General features: G+C 45.6%; 1 protein-coding gene across 4 annotated transcripts; it reads right to left on the reverse strand.

Moving 5' to 3' along the window:
• Nucleotides 1-1,475: 1,475 nt before the first annotated feature.
• Nucleotides 1,476-15,748, reverse strand: LOC135522581 (ras GTPase-activating protein nGAP-like). Of its 4 annotated transcripts, none has more exons than XM_064948993.1 (18): nucleotides 14,478-15,748; nucleotides 13,318-13,457; nucleotides 12,999-13,077; nucleotides 10,883-10,950; nucleotides 10,615-10,700; nucleotides 10,394-10,523; nucleotides 10,022-10,120; nucleotides 8,609-9,277; nucleotides 8,348-8,492; nucleotides 8,080-8,224; nucleotides 7,683-7,919; nucleotides 6,565-6,766; nucleotides 3,811-3,902; nucleotides 3,171-3,489; nucleotides 2,868-2,978; nucleotides 2,542-2,732; nucleotides 2,334-2,418; nucleotides 1,476-2,137 (listed from the first exon to the last, which is right to left on the reverse strand). In XM_064948993.1, the coding sequence occupies exons 1-18, from the start codon at nucleotides 15,100-15,102 to the stop codon at nucleotides 2,021-2,023; spliced, it is 3,540 nt and encodes a 1,179-aa protein (XP_064805065.1). In that variant the 5' UTR covers nucleotides 15,103-15,748; the 3' UTR covers nucleotides 1,476-2,020. The 4 variants fall into 4 exon arrangements, with proteins under 4 accessions (XP_064805065.1, XP_064805056.1, XP_064805085.1 ...); XM_064948984.1 differs by having other exon boundaries at nucleotides 10,394-10,526; XM_064949013.1 differs by lacking the exons at nucleotides 12,999-13,077; nucleotides 13,318-13,457; nucleotides 14,478-15,748 and adding an exon at nucleotides 12,333-12,991.
• Nucleotides 15,749-18,235: the final 2,487 nt, after the last annotated feature.

Below are 18,235 nucleotides of genomic sequence, written 5' to 3' on the forward strand. Positions count from 1 at the left end.
TTGGGACTTTACACACAAAACATTGTCCCCAGGATACCCGCAAAGTAATGGGAAAGTGGACTCGGCAGTGAAAACAGCCAAAAGACTGATGGCAAAAAAGCAAAGAGAGCAGGTGCTGTCCCGTACCTGGCCATGCAGAAACAGCCAAAGTACTACGACACCTCTGCTAAGGATCTCACAGAGTTGCAACGAGATGACAGGGTGAGAGTTCAGCCACTCACTGGACAGAAACAGTGGTTGCAGAGGGCCACAGTAGTCAGACCTGTGGAGCAAAGGTCCTACAAGGTGAAGACAGAACAGGGACAAGGTCCAGGACATCAAGGTCTCAGAGCAAGTGACGTCACCGATTGAAACGCTATTTAGTGCCCACCACCGCTAACTAAGCTAGCCGTTTCACATCCGTTACACATGCCTAGTAAAGTTTGCTTAACTATAAATCTTTACCTGTTGTGATTACAACACAAAGCATATTGAAACAGCATGGATGAATTTTTCTGCATAATTTTTGGACAGAAAGTTTATGATTTTTGCGATGTTACGTAGATGGGGAAAAAAGCTGTCCTTGAAACAGTCTTGATATGTTCGTCAAAAGAGAGATCAGGGTCCAGAGTAACGCCGATGTCCTTCACAGTGTTATTTGACACGACTGTACAACCATCAAGATTAATTGTCAGATTCAACAGAAGATCTCTTTACCAGATGATCTCTTTACCAGAAGACGGTTTAGGCCTATCATTAGCATCGCTATATTTTTCCTGTTCCTTAATTGTTTGAAACCTGGACGTTTTACCTCATATTATGAGGCATGTCTAAATTTACTTCAAAGTAGCCTATAGCCAAAATCCCACCATAGAAACATGGTTAGACTTAATTTAAGACTTCTTCTTATGCGCTCTCCTGTTCTATTGGCTTTTCAAATAATCTTTATTTAATTGTCTAGTGGCAAAAGGCATTATCCTAGTCATATTAGCAACCCATGATAGTTGTTGCATCTTTAGAACCCATTTCTTCATAAATTTCGAACATATATTTCGTCTCTGTCCATGAAACCGCTTACATGTGCGGTGCGAATTTAGAACGCGTTTTCCCGCAAATTGCATCTGGGAACGTTTGTCCGTATGCCTACTGCAAGGTGTTCATTGCTGCGCTAAAAATGTGAAGAAATAATACTATATCAACATTTATAAGTTAGACATTCTGATCTGTTTCATCAGCCTCATTAATAGATACAGCGTATACCTCCACTAGACTACTTTGATACGCATCAGTGGTTATTAAGAAGTGAGTATACACAATGTCCATAAAAAAAGTGGGTATACGGAGAATAACTGCATATACTCTCCAATGAACCAATTGAACTATTCTCTGACTCATGGACATTCATATCAGTTTATTTTGTTATTTAGCAATAGTAATTCAGTCATTCTTACCAAGTAGACCACATAGTCATACACAACACAAGTTCACACAAACGCTGAACGGTACATTGTTTTATTCAAGTTTTTATTTAATTAAGTTCACAGAAATGGTAAATCTGCATTCAAAATGGATGGAAAATGGCCAACATTCTAAGAAGTGGTGAATCAAAAGAGGACAACGATGTATTTAATTACATATCAAGGTGTGGTATCCTTACATTCATTTTGTTAAACTGCAGAGAGGGAAATTGTTCTTGCCTTAGGCTATCATTGATGTTGAGGTTTCTACACTCAAATTCGATCAGTCTGTTCCTTTTCAAATCAACTAATGTTCCACAAATATTTCAAGTGCAGTGTGTACACAGTAAGTGCAATGTTAAACAGGTTTAGCATACCTGTGACTTTTTAGTTCATTTCTGTTTTTTCAATTGGACACAGGATAAGATTCATGCATACATTTACTCAATTTTATCATGAGAAAAGCATCATACAGTATCTGAATTTCTGAAGGGGGGGGGGGTTGTATTTGGAAGAACGTAAAAGCTATGGGGGACTAAACTAGGCATATGTCTATAATACAACTCTGTGCTGCCAGCCTGACTTCAGATGCTGTTGACATGATTGGCCCCGATCCCAGGGTGCTGTGTGTTGATCTGGTCACCGGTGTAGTCTCCACTGAGCTGGTACCTGTCCTTCAGCAGGTCTGCAAACTGCTCCTCCTGAGAACGCACAGCAACAAACGGCTACATTTAGTTTTGCTTTTCAAGTCATGTTACGTCTCGCTTCATTGTCGCAATTTGTCTTTTTCACAACAGCAACATTGGTCATTCCAAGCTTGAAAATGAATATTTAGCCTTAACACTCTTCATAACTCATCTTTATCTTAATGATTGTGGTAGATATCTCCATTCTTACCAGTACGTTCATTCGCTCAGCTGCTGCCACGGCGACGTTCAGCTTCCTCTCATCCTCCTCCCTCTCCTCCTCGATAACCCCCAGCCTACGACGCCGATTAACATTTGCATTTCAGTTCATCTTCAAACCAAATAAATTCATTCATTTTAAAGGTTGTGAATGTAATTTTATGGCATTTCGATCTGTCCCTCTTACTCCACTGTCTCACCTGAAAGTGGCGCTAGCGAGCTGTTCCTCACGGACAGCCAGATGATTACGCAGTTCGTTAACCTCAGCCAACAAGACTGCATTCTGATCTTGACTTTGGACAATGAAGTCCTCCAGCCGCTTGGCCATCTCCAACTCACTCTCTGTCACCTGCTCCAGCCCCAGGCGGAGCTCCGACAGCTCCTGTGCATGCTGGTTAAATCACAAATCAACATCATGGTGATCAAGCAGTTTCATCATTGCAATATTTCTTTGAGCTGACGTAATCAATGCGAAAGAGGAAGGAGCAGCATTGCTGGATGGTAAATAATATGAAGATGAACCCACCCTGTCCAGAAGGTTGATCTCTTCATTCTCTACCTTCCTCTCGTATGTCTCCTTGCTCTGGGACACTTTGATCCAAGGCACTGGAGCAGGAGGAGCCTTTACACCGACACTCTGACACAAGAAGAGGGGATGCTTTCGTGAGATTCAATCACTCCTCCCACCCGTCGACTCTCCGCAGAACAACCACATGGCAATGCAAGGTTATGACTACGAACCATGTACTTCATGAGGATAATGTCAACATAAGATAGAATGTTTGAATGTTGACAATTGAAACCACATGACCAAGATTTCCAAACTCACATTCTGTGGTGATGAAATGTCAAGCGGAGGGTTGGCTTCCTGCTCTGCCTCTTGGTCCTCCGGCGGCAGATTTTCAGTGCTGCTCTGTCTCCTCAGTTGCTGTTTGGGGTCCATCTGCCGTCTGTGCGGAGCACTCTGGGTCCTGGATACTGGCTTCCTCTCTCTGGCACTCATCCTGTCTCGCTTGACCCCCTGGAAACTTTCTTTCCGCTGGCCGGCCTTCACCTCCGTAGGCAGCTGCTGCAGGGAGTTGTGCAGAGGGCTGTACTTGCCCACGTCTTTAGGGGGCACGTAGGTCGGCTTGGAATGACCAATGTTGCTGTTGTGAAAAAGAAAAATCGCGACAATGAAGCGAGACGTAAAAAAAAGATTGTGAAACTATGTACGCACACAAGTATGTCTACAAAAAGGCTTATGTGCAATACACATAGGGTGCACATGTAACAGTATAACTTTAGACCGTCCCCTCGCCCATACCCGGGCGCGAACCAGGGACCCTCTGCACACATCAACAACAGTCACCCACGAAGCATCGTTAACCATCGCTCCGATTGAAACACTATTTAGCGCACACCACCGCTAACTAAGCTAGCGTTTCACATCCGTTTCACACATGCAGAAGTGCACTCGCCAACCTCACCTGCTAACAGTAATCCGTAGAGCATCTGGGCCCAGAGATTCTGTAATCTGGTTCAGGATTGAAGGCAGAGGGTGCAATTTGTCTATGGTGTCCTGAGGAAGAGATAAGAACAGCATGTTAGCCACCACTAAACTTTACCATGGGAGGTTTCAGCTTCGTTTAAAGTTTGATTTGCCACATTTGTCACATACAGCGAAATGCTTAATTTCCAAGCACTACCCAACACTGCAGTATTCAATATCAAATCAAACAGTATTTGTCACATGTGCCAAATACAACACGTGTAGACCTTACCGTGAAATGCTTACTTACAAGCCCTTAACAATACAGTTTTTTTTAAAGTAAGTTAGGAAATATTTGCTACAAAAATAATAACAATAAAAAGTAACACAATAAAATAACAATAACAAGGCTTTGTCCAGGGGGTACCGGTACAGAGTCAATGTGCGGGTGTACAGATTGAGTTAATGTAGATGTAAATAGATAATAAACTGCTCGTAGCACCAGCGTAAAAAATGGGGTCAATGCAAATAGTCAGAGTAGCTATTGGATTGAACTGTTTAGCAGTCTTATGGCTTGGGGGTAGAAGCTGTCTGGGAACCTTTTAGACCTAGAGTTGCCTTGCAGTAGCAGAGAGCACAGTCTATGACTTGGGTGGCTGAAGTCTTTGACCATTTTTAGGGCCTTCCTCTGACCCCGCATGGTATAGAGGTCCTGCTTGGCCCCAGTGATGCACTGGGCTGTACGCTCTACCCTATGTAGCGCCTTGCTGACGGTTGCTGATAAGTTGCCATACCAAGCGGTGATGCAACCAGTCAGGATGCTCTCGATGGTGCAGCTGTAGAACGTTTTGAGGATCTGAGGACCCATGCCAAATCTTTTCAGTCTCCTGAGGGGGAATAGGTTTTGTCGTTCCCTCTTCACGACTGTCTCGGTGTGCTTGGACCATGATAGGTTATTAGTGATGTAGATTCCAAGGAACTTGAAGCTCACAACCTGCTCCACTACAGCCCCGTCGGTGTGAATGGGGTTGTTCTTGGCCAGCCTTTTCCTGTTGTCCACGATCAGCTACTTTGTCTTGATCACGTTGAGGGAGAGGTTGTTGTCCTGGCAACACACAGCCAGGTCTCTAACCTCCTCCCTATAGGCTGTCTCATTGTTTTCGGAGATCAGGCCTACCACCGTTGTCTTGTTGGAGTCGTGTGTGTGTGTGTGTGTGTGCCCACGCAGTCGTGGGTGAACAGCGAGTACATGAGGGGACTAAGCACCCACTCCTGAAACATGTTCCAGTCTGTGCTTGCGAAACAGTCCTGTAGCTTAGCATCCGCATCATCTGACCACTTCTGTATTGAGCGAGTCACGGATACTTTCTGCTTGAGTTCTTGCTTTTAAGCAGGAATCAGGAGGATATAATTATTGTCAGATTTGCCAAATTGAGGGTGAGGGAGAGCTTTGTACGCGTCTCTGTGTGTGGAGTAAATGTGTTCTTGAGTATTTTTTTTTTCTTCCTCTGGTGGCACACGTGACAAGCTGGTAGAAACTATAGTACAACTAATAAAAATAAGAGATCTTACAATGTGCAGTGATACTGGAGTATTTGAGGTAGATGCACATGTAGGCAGGGATTATGAGAAAGTGACTGGTAGCAGGATAAATAATAATAGTAAACAGTGGCAGCAGCATAAGTGGAGGTGGGTGTGTGTGTGTGTGTGTCAGGTCTGCTCCCTCTCCCCCGTTCCGTGCTCAACATCGCTGGTTTACTACCCACCGGTCCTGGCAGCCCATCATTACGCACACCTGCGCCCGTTCATTACTACCTTGATTACTTACCATTTATCCAGCACTCTGTTTATGTCAGTCATCAAGTAGTATTGTTTATGTTTCCATGTTAGACGCTTCTTTTCTCTTGTTTTGTACTTCGTCAACACCACGATCAGCTGGCGCAACTGGGTGCAACTATGGATGAGGTCCTCCACCACCTCAACACCACCCGAGAGGATTCACTTTCAAATAACGGGAGGGCCTTCTACCATGATTCATCCCGGCAAGCCAGTCTCCCAGCCTACCCAGCAGTCTGCCCAGGACAGCGATGCCCAAATGTCCCTCCTGGACAAATAAGACGGGATGCCATCCCTTTGCCATGGCTTCCTACTCCAGTGCTCACTCTATTTCGCTCATCAGACGAGAGCCCCCACCACTGAGAGGTCCAAGGTTGCCACGGTCATTTCTCTGCTGACTGGGCGGGTGTTGGAGTGGGCTATGGCCGTCTGGGAGAGAGGAGAGGATGAGCTGGGTTCCTACGAGGGGTTCATGGCTCTGTTCAGGGCGGTCTTCAACCATCTACCAGAGGACAACTACTCCAACTCCTGCAAGGTGCCTCTGCGGAGTACAGTCTCACCTTCCGGATGAGCCCACTCCTCGCCCTTGTGGCCGTCTCCCTGGCCAGCGTTGTGAGTCACACCTGGACTTCATTACTACCTTGATTACTTACCATTTATCTAGCACTCTTTCTGTCAGTCATCGGGTAGTATTGTTTCTATTTCCTTGTTAGATGCTTCTTGTTCCATGTTTTGTTATCATTAAACTCGCACTGCACTTGTTTCCTAACTCCCTGCGTCTTCGTTACAGCAAGAGTGTCAGTGTAGGCGCGATAGGCGGATATACATGTAAACAGGGCTGAAAAGTGACTGGTAGCAGGAGTACAAGAATGTCATAGCATAACCTTTGCCTTTGATTCAGTTGATTTATGCCTACCTGCTTCATTGGGGAAATTATGTCGACCAGCAGGCTGTGTAGGACAGCCAGACGCAGAGGCAAGTCAACATAGCCATCGAAGGATGTCATTGGGATCTCTATGTCTGGGCTGGACACTGTCTGAAGGAAGCACCTCATCCTCTCCCAGTGCTGCTGCAGGAAGTCATTCATGAACAGCATGTACTCCTCCTTCTCCCCAAACCTGTTAATGGAAGAGCATGGGGAATGGGTTAGTGTTGGAGGAGGGAACGACTGGTTTGGGAAAGATGTTTTTCTTATCGGCAGACTCAATAGCCTTGGTTTCTCAAATGACTGCCTCGCCTGGTTCACCAACTACTTCGCAGACAGAGTTCAGTGTTCTCGGACCGACTCTTTTCTCTGTATATATCAACGATGTCGCTCTTGCTGCGAGGGATTCCCTGATTCATCCACCTCTTTGGCCGCCTATTCTTCCAGTTCTCTGCTGCCAGTGAAGCTGGAGACTTACACTTCCCTCACTAACTTTAAACATCAGCTAACTGTTCGCTGCAGCTGTACATAGTCCATCTGTAAATAGCCCACCCAATCTACCTACCTCATCCCCATATTGTTTTTATTTACTTTGCTGCGCTTTTGCACACCAGTATCACTACTTACACACCATCATCTGCGCATCTATCACTCCAGTGTTAATCTGCTAAATTGTAATTGCTCTTCTACTGTAGCCTACTGTTACCACCTCATGCCATTTGCACACACTGTATATAGACTTATTTTTTTTCTATTATGTTATTGACTGTGCCGCTTGTTTACTCCATGTGTAACTCTTTGTTGTTGTTTCTGTCGCACTGCTTTGCTTTATCTTGGCCAGGTCGCAGTTGTAAATGAGAACTTGTTCTCAACTAGCTTACCTGGTTAAATAAAGGTGAAATAAAAATGTAAAAAAGAAATGATTGACTTGGACCACATAGTTTGAAGAATTAAAATGAGCGTCAAGTGTATTATTTCCATCATTGTGTCAGATGTTTTGCGGGTATATTATGTAATGTATCTAGTAGCTCATCTCTAAGGTTGGTATCCATGGATACATGGATGAATGATGATGGGGTGCAGACAGTGATGAAGCCCCACACACTCACAGGGTGAAGTTGGCCAGGTTCTGGATGACCTTGGCGGTGAAGGTGAGGGTGCGCAGGGTGGCCGGCTCCGGGTAGGGCTGTGTCAGACCAAACAGGGAGGGGCTGAGGATGGCGGGACACAGAAAACGGAGGAATAGCGAGGCAGAGATGAGGCGCTGGCCAATTTCAGGTCGTCCCTGCTCCTCGCACAGCTCCACCCAGCTGGAGAAGATCCTGTTCAGCTCTTCAGGGAAAGACCTGTGAGGGAAACGGTGGCGAGAGCGGTCAATTGCAGCCTAATATTTCCTGTGAGTGAATATGAATCGGCATTCATTTGATAGAATTCTTCTGGCTAAGACTGCTATCCCCATTTCCTATCTTTATACATTGTTTCCCATCAGGTCTCTTTGTCCCTCACCCCTGCATCTCAGTGATTTTCTGCACGGCCTCCTCACAGCTCTCCTTCAGGTGCCGCTGGTTGTTTGACAGCTCAGAGGCGGGGCATTTGAGAGGGTCCACTTCACAGCTCTCTACTGAGGCATACAGTCGAGTGATGAAGTCCCCTGTAAGAAGACCAATGGCACAGTTTTCCATAACAGTTTCTTAGAGGAAGGTCTACGAAAAGTGTTAAAACAGATCCACTGCTACCCAGGGCGAAACATTGTATTTCCACAGATATTCCTTACCCAGGGTGTCGATGAGGTACTTCTGGCCCACCAGCTTCATGTACTCATCAATGGCCTTGGTGGCCAGCGTGTTCTCCCTGAAGATCAATGCCTCTTTCTCCCCAAGGCGCTCCACCTCTGCACTACCCAACTCGATAAGGAACTCCTGGAACATAAACACACAGAATAAGCGCTTTTAGCAAGTTATGACGAGCTGACTATTTTAAAGGTCTACTTTAAATGCTTATCATGAAGCAACGGTCACCCCTTTGTTTCGCTTACCTTGGCCTTGCCAATGCTTTGCAAGACGTGGACCAGTGCCCCGGCTAGTTCTTCCTTCTTCCTGACTGACAGCAGTGGCTGCAGGTTCTTGCACATGCCCACATAGTCCACTGTCACAAACTCTGCAAACTCCTTATACTTCTCGATGGGCAGCACCTGCAGGTTCTGAAAGCGGGCCTTGACACGGAGCGACGCTTGGGGCCCCAGTTGCTCCTTCGTTCCTCCGGCACCAGACGCCTTGTAGGGAATAATCGGGTGCCACTTCTCCTGGAAGGTCCTTCCACGGATGTCGGCCAGGGATATGGCCACACTGCCAAGGGGATGCAGGGTGGACTCATCCCGGGAGTGACGCTTCTTCTTGGGTTCCTCATCGCGGAAGAGGTGCAGGGTGATCTGGGAGACCGACGGCAAGTTGTCCAGCTCAAAAAACTCTCCCCAGAACAGCTGGCAGCCTCCAACCACCCCGCCGCTGCCCCCGAGCACCCCACCAGAGGATCCATCACCAGATAAACTGGAGTGATGGGAAGACTTGCCCACGGCTCGGCTACTTGTTCGGGCGAACAGGGTGCCGTCCAGGTGCAGCTCGCAGTAGTATCGTCTCTTGGGGAGCAAGTCCTTGGCCTCGTTCACCCACAGACTGAGGGAGTTCTCTGTCCGCTCACAATTGTCCTAACGGAGACGGAACACGTTAGAACATCAATCAGTGAGTACACAATATGGATTCCTAGGATATCATGGCAATGTGGCATACATTAAAGGATACGTTTTCTTTTGTACAAAAATACCAATTTCTTTTGTAATATTCCATTTTTGACTACAGTGGTTCCTCTCCATTCTATAAGTAACTGCCAAAATGAAATAGAAAACACTTATGAGGGACACAAAGTACTGTATATTGAAAGCATGTTCCAGACACTTGTAGAATCTATGCCAAGGCGCATTGAAGCTGTTCTGGCAGCTCGTGGTGGCCCAATGCCCTATTAAGACACTTTGTGTTGGCAGTTACCTGTAGAAGCAGGCTACATGAAGAATGGAACAGCTGGATCGGGGAAACCACTTGAGTCACACAAAAGGGAATATAACGTTGCGGATCAACTTTGGAGTGACAATTTCATGTGTACGACATTTAAAGACCTGCATCACTACACTGAGAGTTTTGCTGTTTCTAAACGGACGTATTTGGGTGTTTTTGGAGCCTTTGTTTGTTTTTTCGGGGCCCCCATAATATACAACAAGGATGAGGAAATGGTTTGCTGTTTGTGATTATGTTTCTCAAAAACAAGTGCAGTAACAAAGGTGTCTGGACCCTTCTATAACAATCCATTTACATAATTTTTTTTTTTTTTTTACAACCAAATCTAACTTCTCCTTTAATTGGTATTGAAGATGAATGTTTTTAAATAGTTTCTTTACCTTATTGGGCTGAGCAGCCCGTCTCAGGTCCTCTATCCAGCGGTCCCGCTCAGCAGCTGAGGTGCACCCAAAACAGTGGTTGTTCTCTGAGTTTATCACCTAGGACATCAATATGAAGGCGGAAATTGCCAGCAGTCAATACATGACAGGACAGAGTGAAGAAAATATGTTATTGGGCAGTATTTAACATGAACCTGGTCAAATCACTTTTAAGACATGGTGACGAGTATAGAAGTTCAATCAAATTTCAATCCAATTTATTTATAAAGCCCTTCTTACATCAGCTGATGTCACAAAATGCTGCACATAATCCCAGCCTAAAACCCTAAACAGTAAGCAATGCAGGTGTTACAGGTCAAAGGTCAGCTCTACCTCAAAGCAGTACTTCTCCCCTAGGATGGAGCTGTGTACAGGCCTGATGACCGTACTGGTGTCTGCGCTCAGATCCAGGTTTCCTGCAGCGCTGACTGGGATGGACACGGACTCCCGTGAGCCATGGAGCCTGCTGAGCAGACAGGGAGGAGGAGACGAGAGGAGTCACGGAGGAACAGCCTGCCTTACACACCAAGAGCACTATGAGACTGACCACATACCTGCTCCCTTTGTTCAACCCAACAGTGTTTAACTGGGTATTGCTCTTTCGCATGGCTCCACCATAGAAACGCCGCTTGATCAGCCCCTTGAGACAGAGGGCAGGAAGAAGACAATTAAAGAAGGGGCAGGGAGAGATGGGTTGATTCAATTCATCCCCAGGGGCATACTGATTAGCAGGCCCTGAGTCATACAGAATCCTCAGGAAATCCAGAGCTGTTATGAATCATGTAATAACAGTATTTTATCTGTGGAGTATGCAGTGCTCACCCTCACTCCTCCATCTTGGCCCTTCAGTCTGGGGCCTCCAGTGGGGGCCATGTGGTCGGGGCTGCATTCTGCAGGTCCAGGAGATACACACAGTTAGCATGTAAACATGTAAACACAGTTTTGGCTTGGCATGATCCCTCCCCTCCCTTTGAAAAAAATGGCAACCTTTTATCAGAGCGTCTTGGGCGGGAAGTGGGCATTGTGGGTTGTCTCTGTTGCTTCATCTAGAGACCTACTGTGTATCTTGTTACATATCACTCAGGTCTTACATATGTACGTGTGTACATTTCCCTGTTCATTTGGAAACCATTGTGGAGAGACAACCAGTGGTTATTCTAATCTCCCCAAACGAAATTGCAGTCCTCTGAAACCACCAGGGGAAGTGTAGTCATTTCCCCCTCTCTGGATTTCCTCTGAAGACCGAACAAATAACTGCTCAAATAGATGATGCTGCAAGGCTGGAGATTATTCAGACTGAGTTTGAGAACAGTACGTGTACTGTATAACTGAACATGAATACACTGGCTTTGAAATCCTATTGATAACCACTTTAGCTTTAAGTCTCTCCAACAGTAAGAAATGTCTAACGTAAGAAGGTTGAGGGATGACGAGGCTCCGTGTCAGAATGAGTCAACCATTTATAAGTGTTCTGACAGTCACACCGGATATTGCTTTTGTCTGGTGGCCGAGACAGGGCAGGAACCTTGCACTTGCAGCCTTCATTTCAGACATTGATTAACTTAGTTTAGAGACTACTAAAACCCTGAGTACCACTGCAGGGCAGAAAATCAGCCGTGGTGTCGCACCACGTCAATAAAACAACACATTGAGACACTTTTTCAAATTTTATTACCCCTTTTTTTTCTCCCCAATTGGTAGTTACAGTCTTGTCTCATCGCTGCAACTCCCTTACGGACTCGATAGAGACGAAGGTCGAGAGACATGCGTCCTCCGGAACACAACCCAACCCGAGCCGCACTGCTTCTTGACACAACGCACATCCAACCTGGAAGCCAGCCGCACCAGTGTTTCGGAGGAAACACTGTACACCAGCGTGTACTGCGCCCGGCCCGCCATAGGAGTCGCTAGTGCGCGAATTGGCCCAGCGTCGGCCAAACCCTCGGACGACGCTGGGCCAATTGTGCGCTGTCCCCAGAGCCTGGGCTCGAACCCAGAGTCTCTGGTGGCACAGCTAGCACTGTGATGCAGTGCCTTAGACCACTGCACCACCCGGGAGGCCCATTGTGACACTTTTTGGGCTAAAAGAATACATTTACCTATGGCAGTAACTGAAGCCATCATACAGTACAACACTTTTCTTCAGAGCGTTTGTTAAAAATTCACCTTTGTTGATATTCCCCTTGTCATAGACATAACCAACTGAAATATTTGTCTGAGTCAATAGCAATTGTGACCGTACAAATAAACTTCTATCTAACCCTTTGCTTACCCAATGTGCCTCCACATGCAATCCAGCGTCGAAATCCCATCATTGAGAGAGGGCGAGAGATCTGTCGAACCCGCTTCTCCTAATCACACTTAAGAGTGAACACTGTTTCAACCTCTCATGGTTCTCCTCTCTTCACCAAATGGGCCTCGCCAATGTTAGGCATCACATAGAACTAATCGGTATCTAATATTATATGGCCAGACTAAGTCCACAAGCGAATACTAATAAAAGTAACATGAACGAGAGAAGCCACGCTACCGACACTGCTTCTTCTCAACCAGCCCTGACTGGTCTTCTGGAACACACAGATGCGATGGTATCTACCCCCCAAATTTTGAGGAAACAATTTGAAAGCCACTCGAAAGCATAATCACGTCAGCTATTTCCTCTGTGCCTGCTCTACCGTTACTCTGCTAGACTCTCTAGTGGTTGTGATGCTGCCGAATGGATGTTGTCCTCGCAAAGACATCTTGCTCTGTCTGTATTTCTGAGGATCAACCATTTTGATGAGAAAATGGACTTCACTGTTGTATCTCCTTTGTGTCTCTGATGTTGACGTTGGGGAAGCTATTAGAGAATACAAGGCATTGAGCACAGTTCCAGGAACCCCATTCATACGAAACACTCCTACTGTCTAAAACCATGAGGCAGTATTGTAGTACTGACCCATGTTGACATCTGCCAGGTTCTGCATGCTGAGGTTTGACAGGCAGCTGCTGACTCGGTTCCGGGTCCACATCATTGGCTGAGAGAGAGAGTAGATAAGATGCACACTCACATAATAACCTAGAGAGAAACCATGACTATCAACTTCGTACAGTCAAGTGTGAGTTTCCATTGAGAGTGCAGTGCTCCCAGCAATAGTACTAACTGTTAAATGCAACGCTTCAAGGTGGTGTTGACTCCATGTTGTTTAATAATGGAAGTGCATTGCTAAGTGTTGTTGTTGTTGTCATTTTCAGTGTTGTTGGTCTGTGTCGTGTACCTCTTCCTCCGGGGTGATGAGGATCTGTCCGTCCTCCAGGACACAGTTGTTGATGTCCCAAATGGGGACGTCCTGGGGAGGGGCCCATGACAGCCTGGCTAGCTCTAGAGAAGCAGCTGCAAGCCCGCTGCCACCCGCATCTATACACACACACACACACACACACACACCATGACGACATCACACTAGATCAGTACAGAATGACCAGATCACTCCAATAGTCACTTGAAATCCTGGCCTTTTTTATTTGAACTGTCCGTGTGACACAACTAACTACAGTTGCATGACCTGGTCTACAATAGATGCCACTAATGTGACTCATTTTGATGACCCTAGTCATGTCTCTGTGATTGGACACTGTTATTTTTAACAATACTCTATACCTGTGTCTGACTTTTGAGTTTTCCCGAATTACAGTATAGTCTAAGGAAACCAGCAATGGTCATTCTGGGGGTGGGGTAATTGAGTGCACACGCTGGCCCTTGGATGTTTTTCATTCTGAGTAATTATGGCATGATGTTGTTATCTGACACAGTGCACATGGCCACTCCCATTTCTGGTTTGTAGTTGTTGTTTTGATGCTATCTTCTCCGCCCCTCCTCACTCCCCATCTATAACAACCACAACTCTCGCACATCCTGTGTCAGTTTGTTTTCTAATCTAAGTATGGCTGTATTAACTTCTCTTAAATCATGTCATTTTTTTCATCCATATCTATATCTTCCGGTTTATTCTAGTCTCCAATGTGAATAGACTGTCTGAAAAGCCCACTCAAAATGGTCTCTGACCGTATGGTTGAGTATAATGCTTTTGGCTTTGGGCAAACTTGCTTCTTTAACGTGTAAAATGCTTTCTAGCCATGTCTACCTTCATCGTGGGTTCTTAGACGCACACTAAATGCGTGGTATACAACACCATATGTCAGCATTTCACTGAAGGAAAATGATGGAAAATCTAAACTAGACTGAAATCGAGAGAGTAACTAAACTATACAAATTCAAACCTAGAATTTCAAACTGTACTCAAAATGGTTGACATACAGCGATGTAGGACGTCTTAAAAAAAACCAGAAGAAAGAGCATGGCACTGTCATGTGTGGCGCTAGGTGCCCATTCAGATAACAGGGCAATCCGCTTATGGTGTGCATTCTGTGCCTTCACCTTGTAGGAGGGTCTGGGGGCTGTTTCTGCTCAGCAGCCGGGGCCTCTTGAGCTTCTGTGAGACGGTGCGTATGTACTTCCTGAACAGTGCCCCTCCGCCCCCTTTCTGTGGCGTGTCCGCGAGGGATGGTTCCGGTGCCTCTGGGCTTGCCCCCGGTCCCGAAGTTGCCTGGGCTGAAGAAGAGGGGGACTGGGTAGTGAACAACGACCCTGGAGGCTCAGAATGGGCCCTTCTGAACAGGTTCTTCCTGGAGGCAGGGTTCTTCTCCAGCCTGGGGGTCTCCCCTCCTCGTCCAACGGTTGAGGCTCTTTCCCCGGGATCCTCGCTCAGGGCTTTCCGCCAGTTCTGCATCTTATTACTCCATCTGGTGGTGGAGGTCTTCTCCACCTTCTCTAGTGTTGTTGATGCTGTGACTCCGCCATCTCCTCTCGTCCCGTCGATGGTTGCTGCCTTGGCTCCAGTGTGCCAGTTGTAGGTGTTGAGAGGGTCGACGTCCTCAGGAGGAGGGGCGTCTTGAGGATGCTCAGCAGGTGTCTCCTTCTCCTCCTCTGTGGGGCCCGTCTCCTCTGCAATCTGTTTCGCTTCTGGCTCAGATTCAGCCTCCTGGTTTGTGCCCATTTTCATCTTGGTATTTGTGAGTATCTTTTTTTTTTTAGCTTGCTCCTCTCACTGTTTTCAAGAATGGAGTAAATCGTCTTTACCTCCCGACTTAAGGTCCCCTCAAAATGTAGTCACTTAGGGTGACTAATAATCTGGACATTACTTGTTTTTCTTTCTTGATTCTTTTTTGTTGTTGTTGATTTCTGTGTTCCAAAACGTCATCCGGCAACATCAGTCTGACTGCTTCGTGTGTAGTTCCTTTGCTGTGAGTCTTCACGCCCTCAACCTCCCACACTCAACGGTTGCTTCCTTTCACAGTGTCACTAACTCTGTTTTTTTTCTCTTCATGTATTTTAGTATTCTGACTGTTCTCGCTGCTCTCTCTCACCTCTCCCCTTCTTCCCCTTGACATCCTATTCAAGAGTTCTCTTTTTACTTTCCCTCAAATCATCCCACACCCTCTGTCAGGTTCTTAATGGCTTTTACTGGCCCCTTGTCCTGAATAGCAGAGTATTGTTAGATTCCTCCGCTGCTTGGAGTGAAATCTCCTCGTAAAATCCTCAGGACCTCTTCACGTGTGTATGGTTTAGGTAACTAAAACCGTTGTTAAGTCTGCGACGTTGTCACACAGGAAGTGTGTCAGTTCACTCAATGATTTTGAAAGCGCCAGAGAGGAACAGGGGGACGTCTTCAAATGTCCCACCCACTTGCCTACTCTTTCTTTGCATATGAAATGCAAATACATGCTTGGTTCTGATTTGTTCATCGAGCCTCGATATGAGTTGTTTGCATCTGTACCTTCCTTTACACAGATGGCTCTTATTTCTTCACACCTTCCTCTTTTTGATTATTATTTTTTTTTTTAACATTGATTGAGACATATGGTTCTGATGCTATCATAATAATGGGAAGCTGAGACATCCATTTCACAACTCCATCTTGGGGCCTGTCCCATTCACCAGTTCTATCAACCATTCGGATCAACCCTGAAGTTCATACATTAACGACAACAAGATGTAGAATATTTGTTGAATGATATTTAATAGAACATCATCACCATCTGTAGGTCGTCTGACACAGATATATACATACATGTGGTTGTTTGTGTTCAGTGGCTGTTGGGCTCAGTTTCCCGTCTAAACTAGCAGCACTTCCTGCCAGACAAACAGGTTCGATAGACTCTAAACCACTTCCTGTGTTGATGCTGCACAGTTGTGACACATGCAGCTGTTAAATACACTGGTCAACGTGTGTTTCATGAGATTATGACTGTGAGTTTGAATTGGACAGGCAGCCAAGAATTCTGATCCAACACCACTGGATAGGTGAAAACAGGGTTCCACATTACAGTTCTCTCTGATCAGTGCCAGATCAGAGAACCATTTTCAAAGTATTCTCTTTAGAGTCGTGGATTCACTTTGAACTGTCTCCTTATGTAACCTAAAACTGGCTTAGAAGATATACTAGCAACTTCCAATAGCTTTGTCAAAGCCCCACCACTACAAGCATAATGTATCTAAACCTTTACTCAGAAACACTGGAGGGCACTATTACACCAATATAACTGAACTGTCGTCAGGATATAGAATTGAACATACTGTAACACCTATTTTCAAGTCCTTCTTCCTCCTCGGACGAGGAGCAGTAGGAAAGATCGAAGGACCAATGCGCAGCGTGGTAAGTGTTCATGATACTTTTAATAGAACACAGAAAAATACAAAATAACGACGTGAAATAACAAAACCCGAAACAGTTCCGTGTAGAACACACACACAGGAAAATAATCACTTTCAAATCAAGGGTGAAAACAGGCTGCCTAAGTATGGTTCTCAATCAGGGACAACGATTGACAGCTGCCTCTGATTGAGAACCATACCAGGCCAAACACAGAAATACCAACTCATAGAAAAACATACAAAGACAACCCACCCAACTCACACCCTGACCATACTAAAACAAAGACAAAACAAAAGAACTAAGGTCAGAACGTGACAACCTGCATTGGTTGCCTGTAGTTTTATAATTGATTTTAAACACACTATGTGGCCCTACATCTGAATACATGTCTAACATGCTTTTAAGATACTGTATGTGCCTGGTCGGTACCTCAGAACCTCTGACATGGGTCTTTCAGTTGTTCCAAAGGTGAGAACCAAAACGTTTGGTGAGGCTGCCTTCGGCCACTGTGTTCCTGGCCTTTGGAACAGCCTGCCGGAGGATATGATGGCCTCAGAAACTATAGACATTTTGAAGACCTACTTTTTAGCGGTGCTTTTGCTTAGTCCGGTCTACTTTAGCCCATTGTGTATATCTTATTTATTGTCATGTATTTTAATGCATTAGTCTCATGTCCACTGTTATCGTTTTACGATTTTAATTGGTCTCATTTCTATATTTCTAACCTTTTTTATTTTATTTGCTAAGCACTTTGAAATGCATCATCTGTAAGAAATGTGCTATGTAAGTAAAGTTTTGATTTGGTTTTGATGAGGAAAATAGCCCACAGTAAGAGCCATTCAACCACAAACTTACAAAGTGTCTCAAATGATTTCGTACATATTTACTAGTGTGTAATACAGTAATACTGTGATTAATACGCACTTAATAAGTACTTCTCAAGCAGCTTAATAGTCTGGATAATTAACTAGTAAAAAATTTATTTAAAACATTACAAAGTTATATGGGAAGAAAATCCTAAACTGTTTTTTTTTTGTGGTTCAAATCCCCTTTATTTTTATAATTAAAAATAGGCAGTTAGAAGGAAAGGGGGAGATGGTGGAGAAATTCAGTCGCTGAGGCAAAGTGTGGCCCGAAGTTGTGTGTGCTTCAGTCACTCCTCTTTGGGGAGGCTGTTGGTGCATGTGAAGAACTTCCACACACGTCGGAGGAATCGTAGAACGCCATTTTTCTTCTGCCTCTTTGTGCCACTGCACCCCAGGCATCCACTGCACACCCCAGGCATCCACTGCACACCCCAGGCACTCCACTGCAACCCCCAGGCACTTCACTGCAATCCCCAGGCCCTCCACTGCACACCCCAGGCACTCCACTGCAACCCCCAGGCACTCCACTGCAACCCCCAGGCACTCCACTGCAACCCCCGGGCACTCCACTGCAACCCCCGGGCACTCCACTGCAACCCCCGGGCACTCCACTG

The sequence above is a fragment of the Oncorhynchus masou genome, chromosome 4 (assembly GCF_036934945.1).
Source record: "Oncorhynchus masou masou isolate Uvic2021 chromosome 4, UVic_Omas_1.1, whole genome shotgun sequence".
Taxonomy (NCBI): domain Eukaryota; kingdom Metazoa; phylum Chordata; class Actinopteri; order Salmoniformes; family Salmonidae; genus Oncorhynchus; species Oncorhynchus masou.

Bases quoted from the DNA above. Each gene is read 5' to 3' on its own strand.
- LOC135522581 (XM_064948984.1), bottom strand. From the start codon at position 15,102: ATGAAAATGGGCACAAACCAGGAGGCTGAATCTGAGCCAGAAGCGAAA. The intron at 13,458-14,477 runs GTGAAGGCACAG...GTGTGTGTATAG, and splicing joins CCCCCAGACCCTCCTACAAG to ATGCGGGTGGCAGCGGGCTT. The intron at 3,903-6,564 runs GTAGGCATAAAT...TCTCTTCCTCAG, and splicing joins TAATTTCCCCAATGAAGCAG to GACACCATAGACAAATTGCA.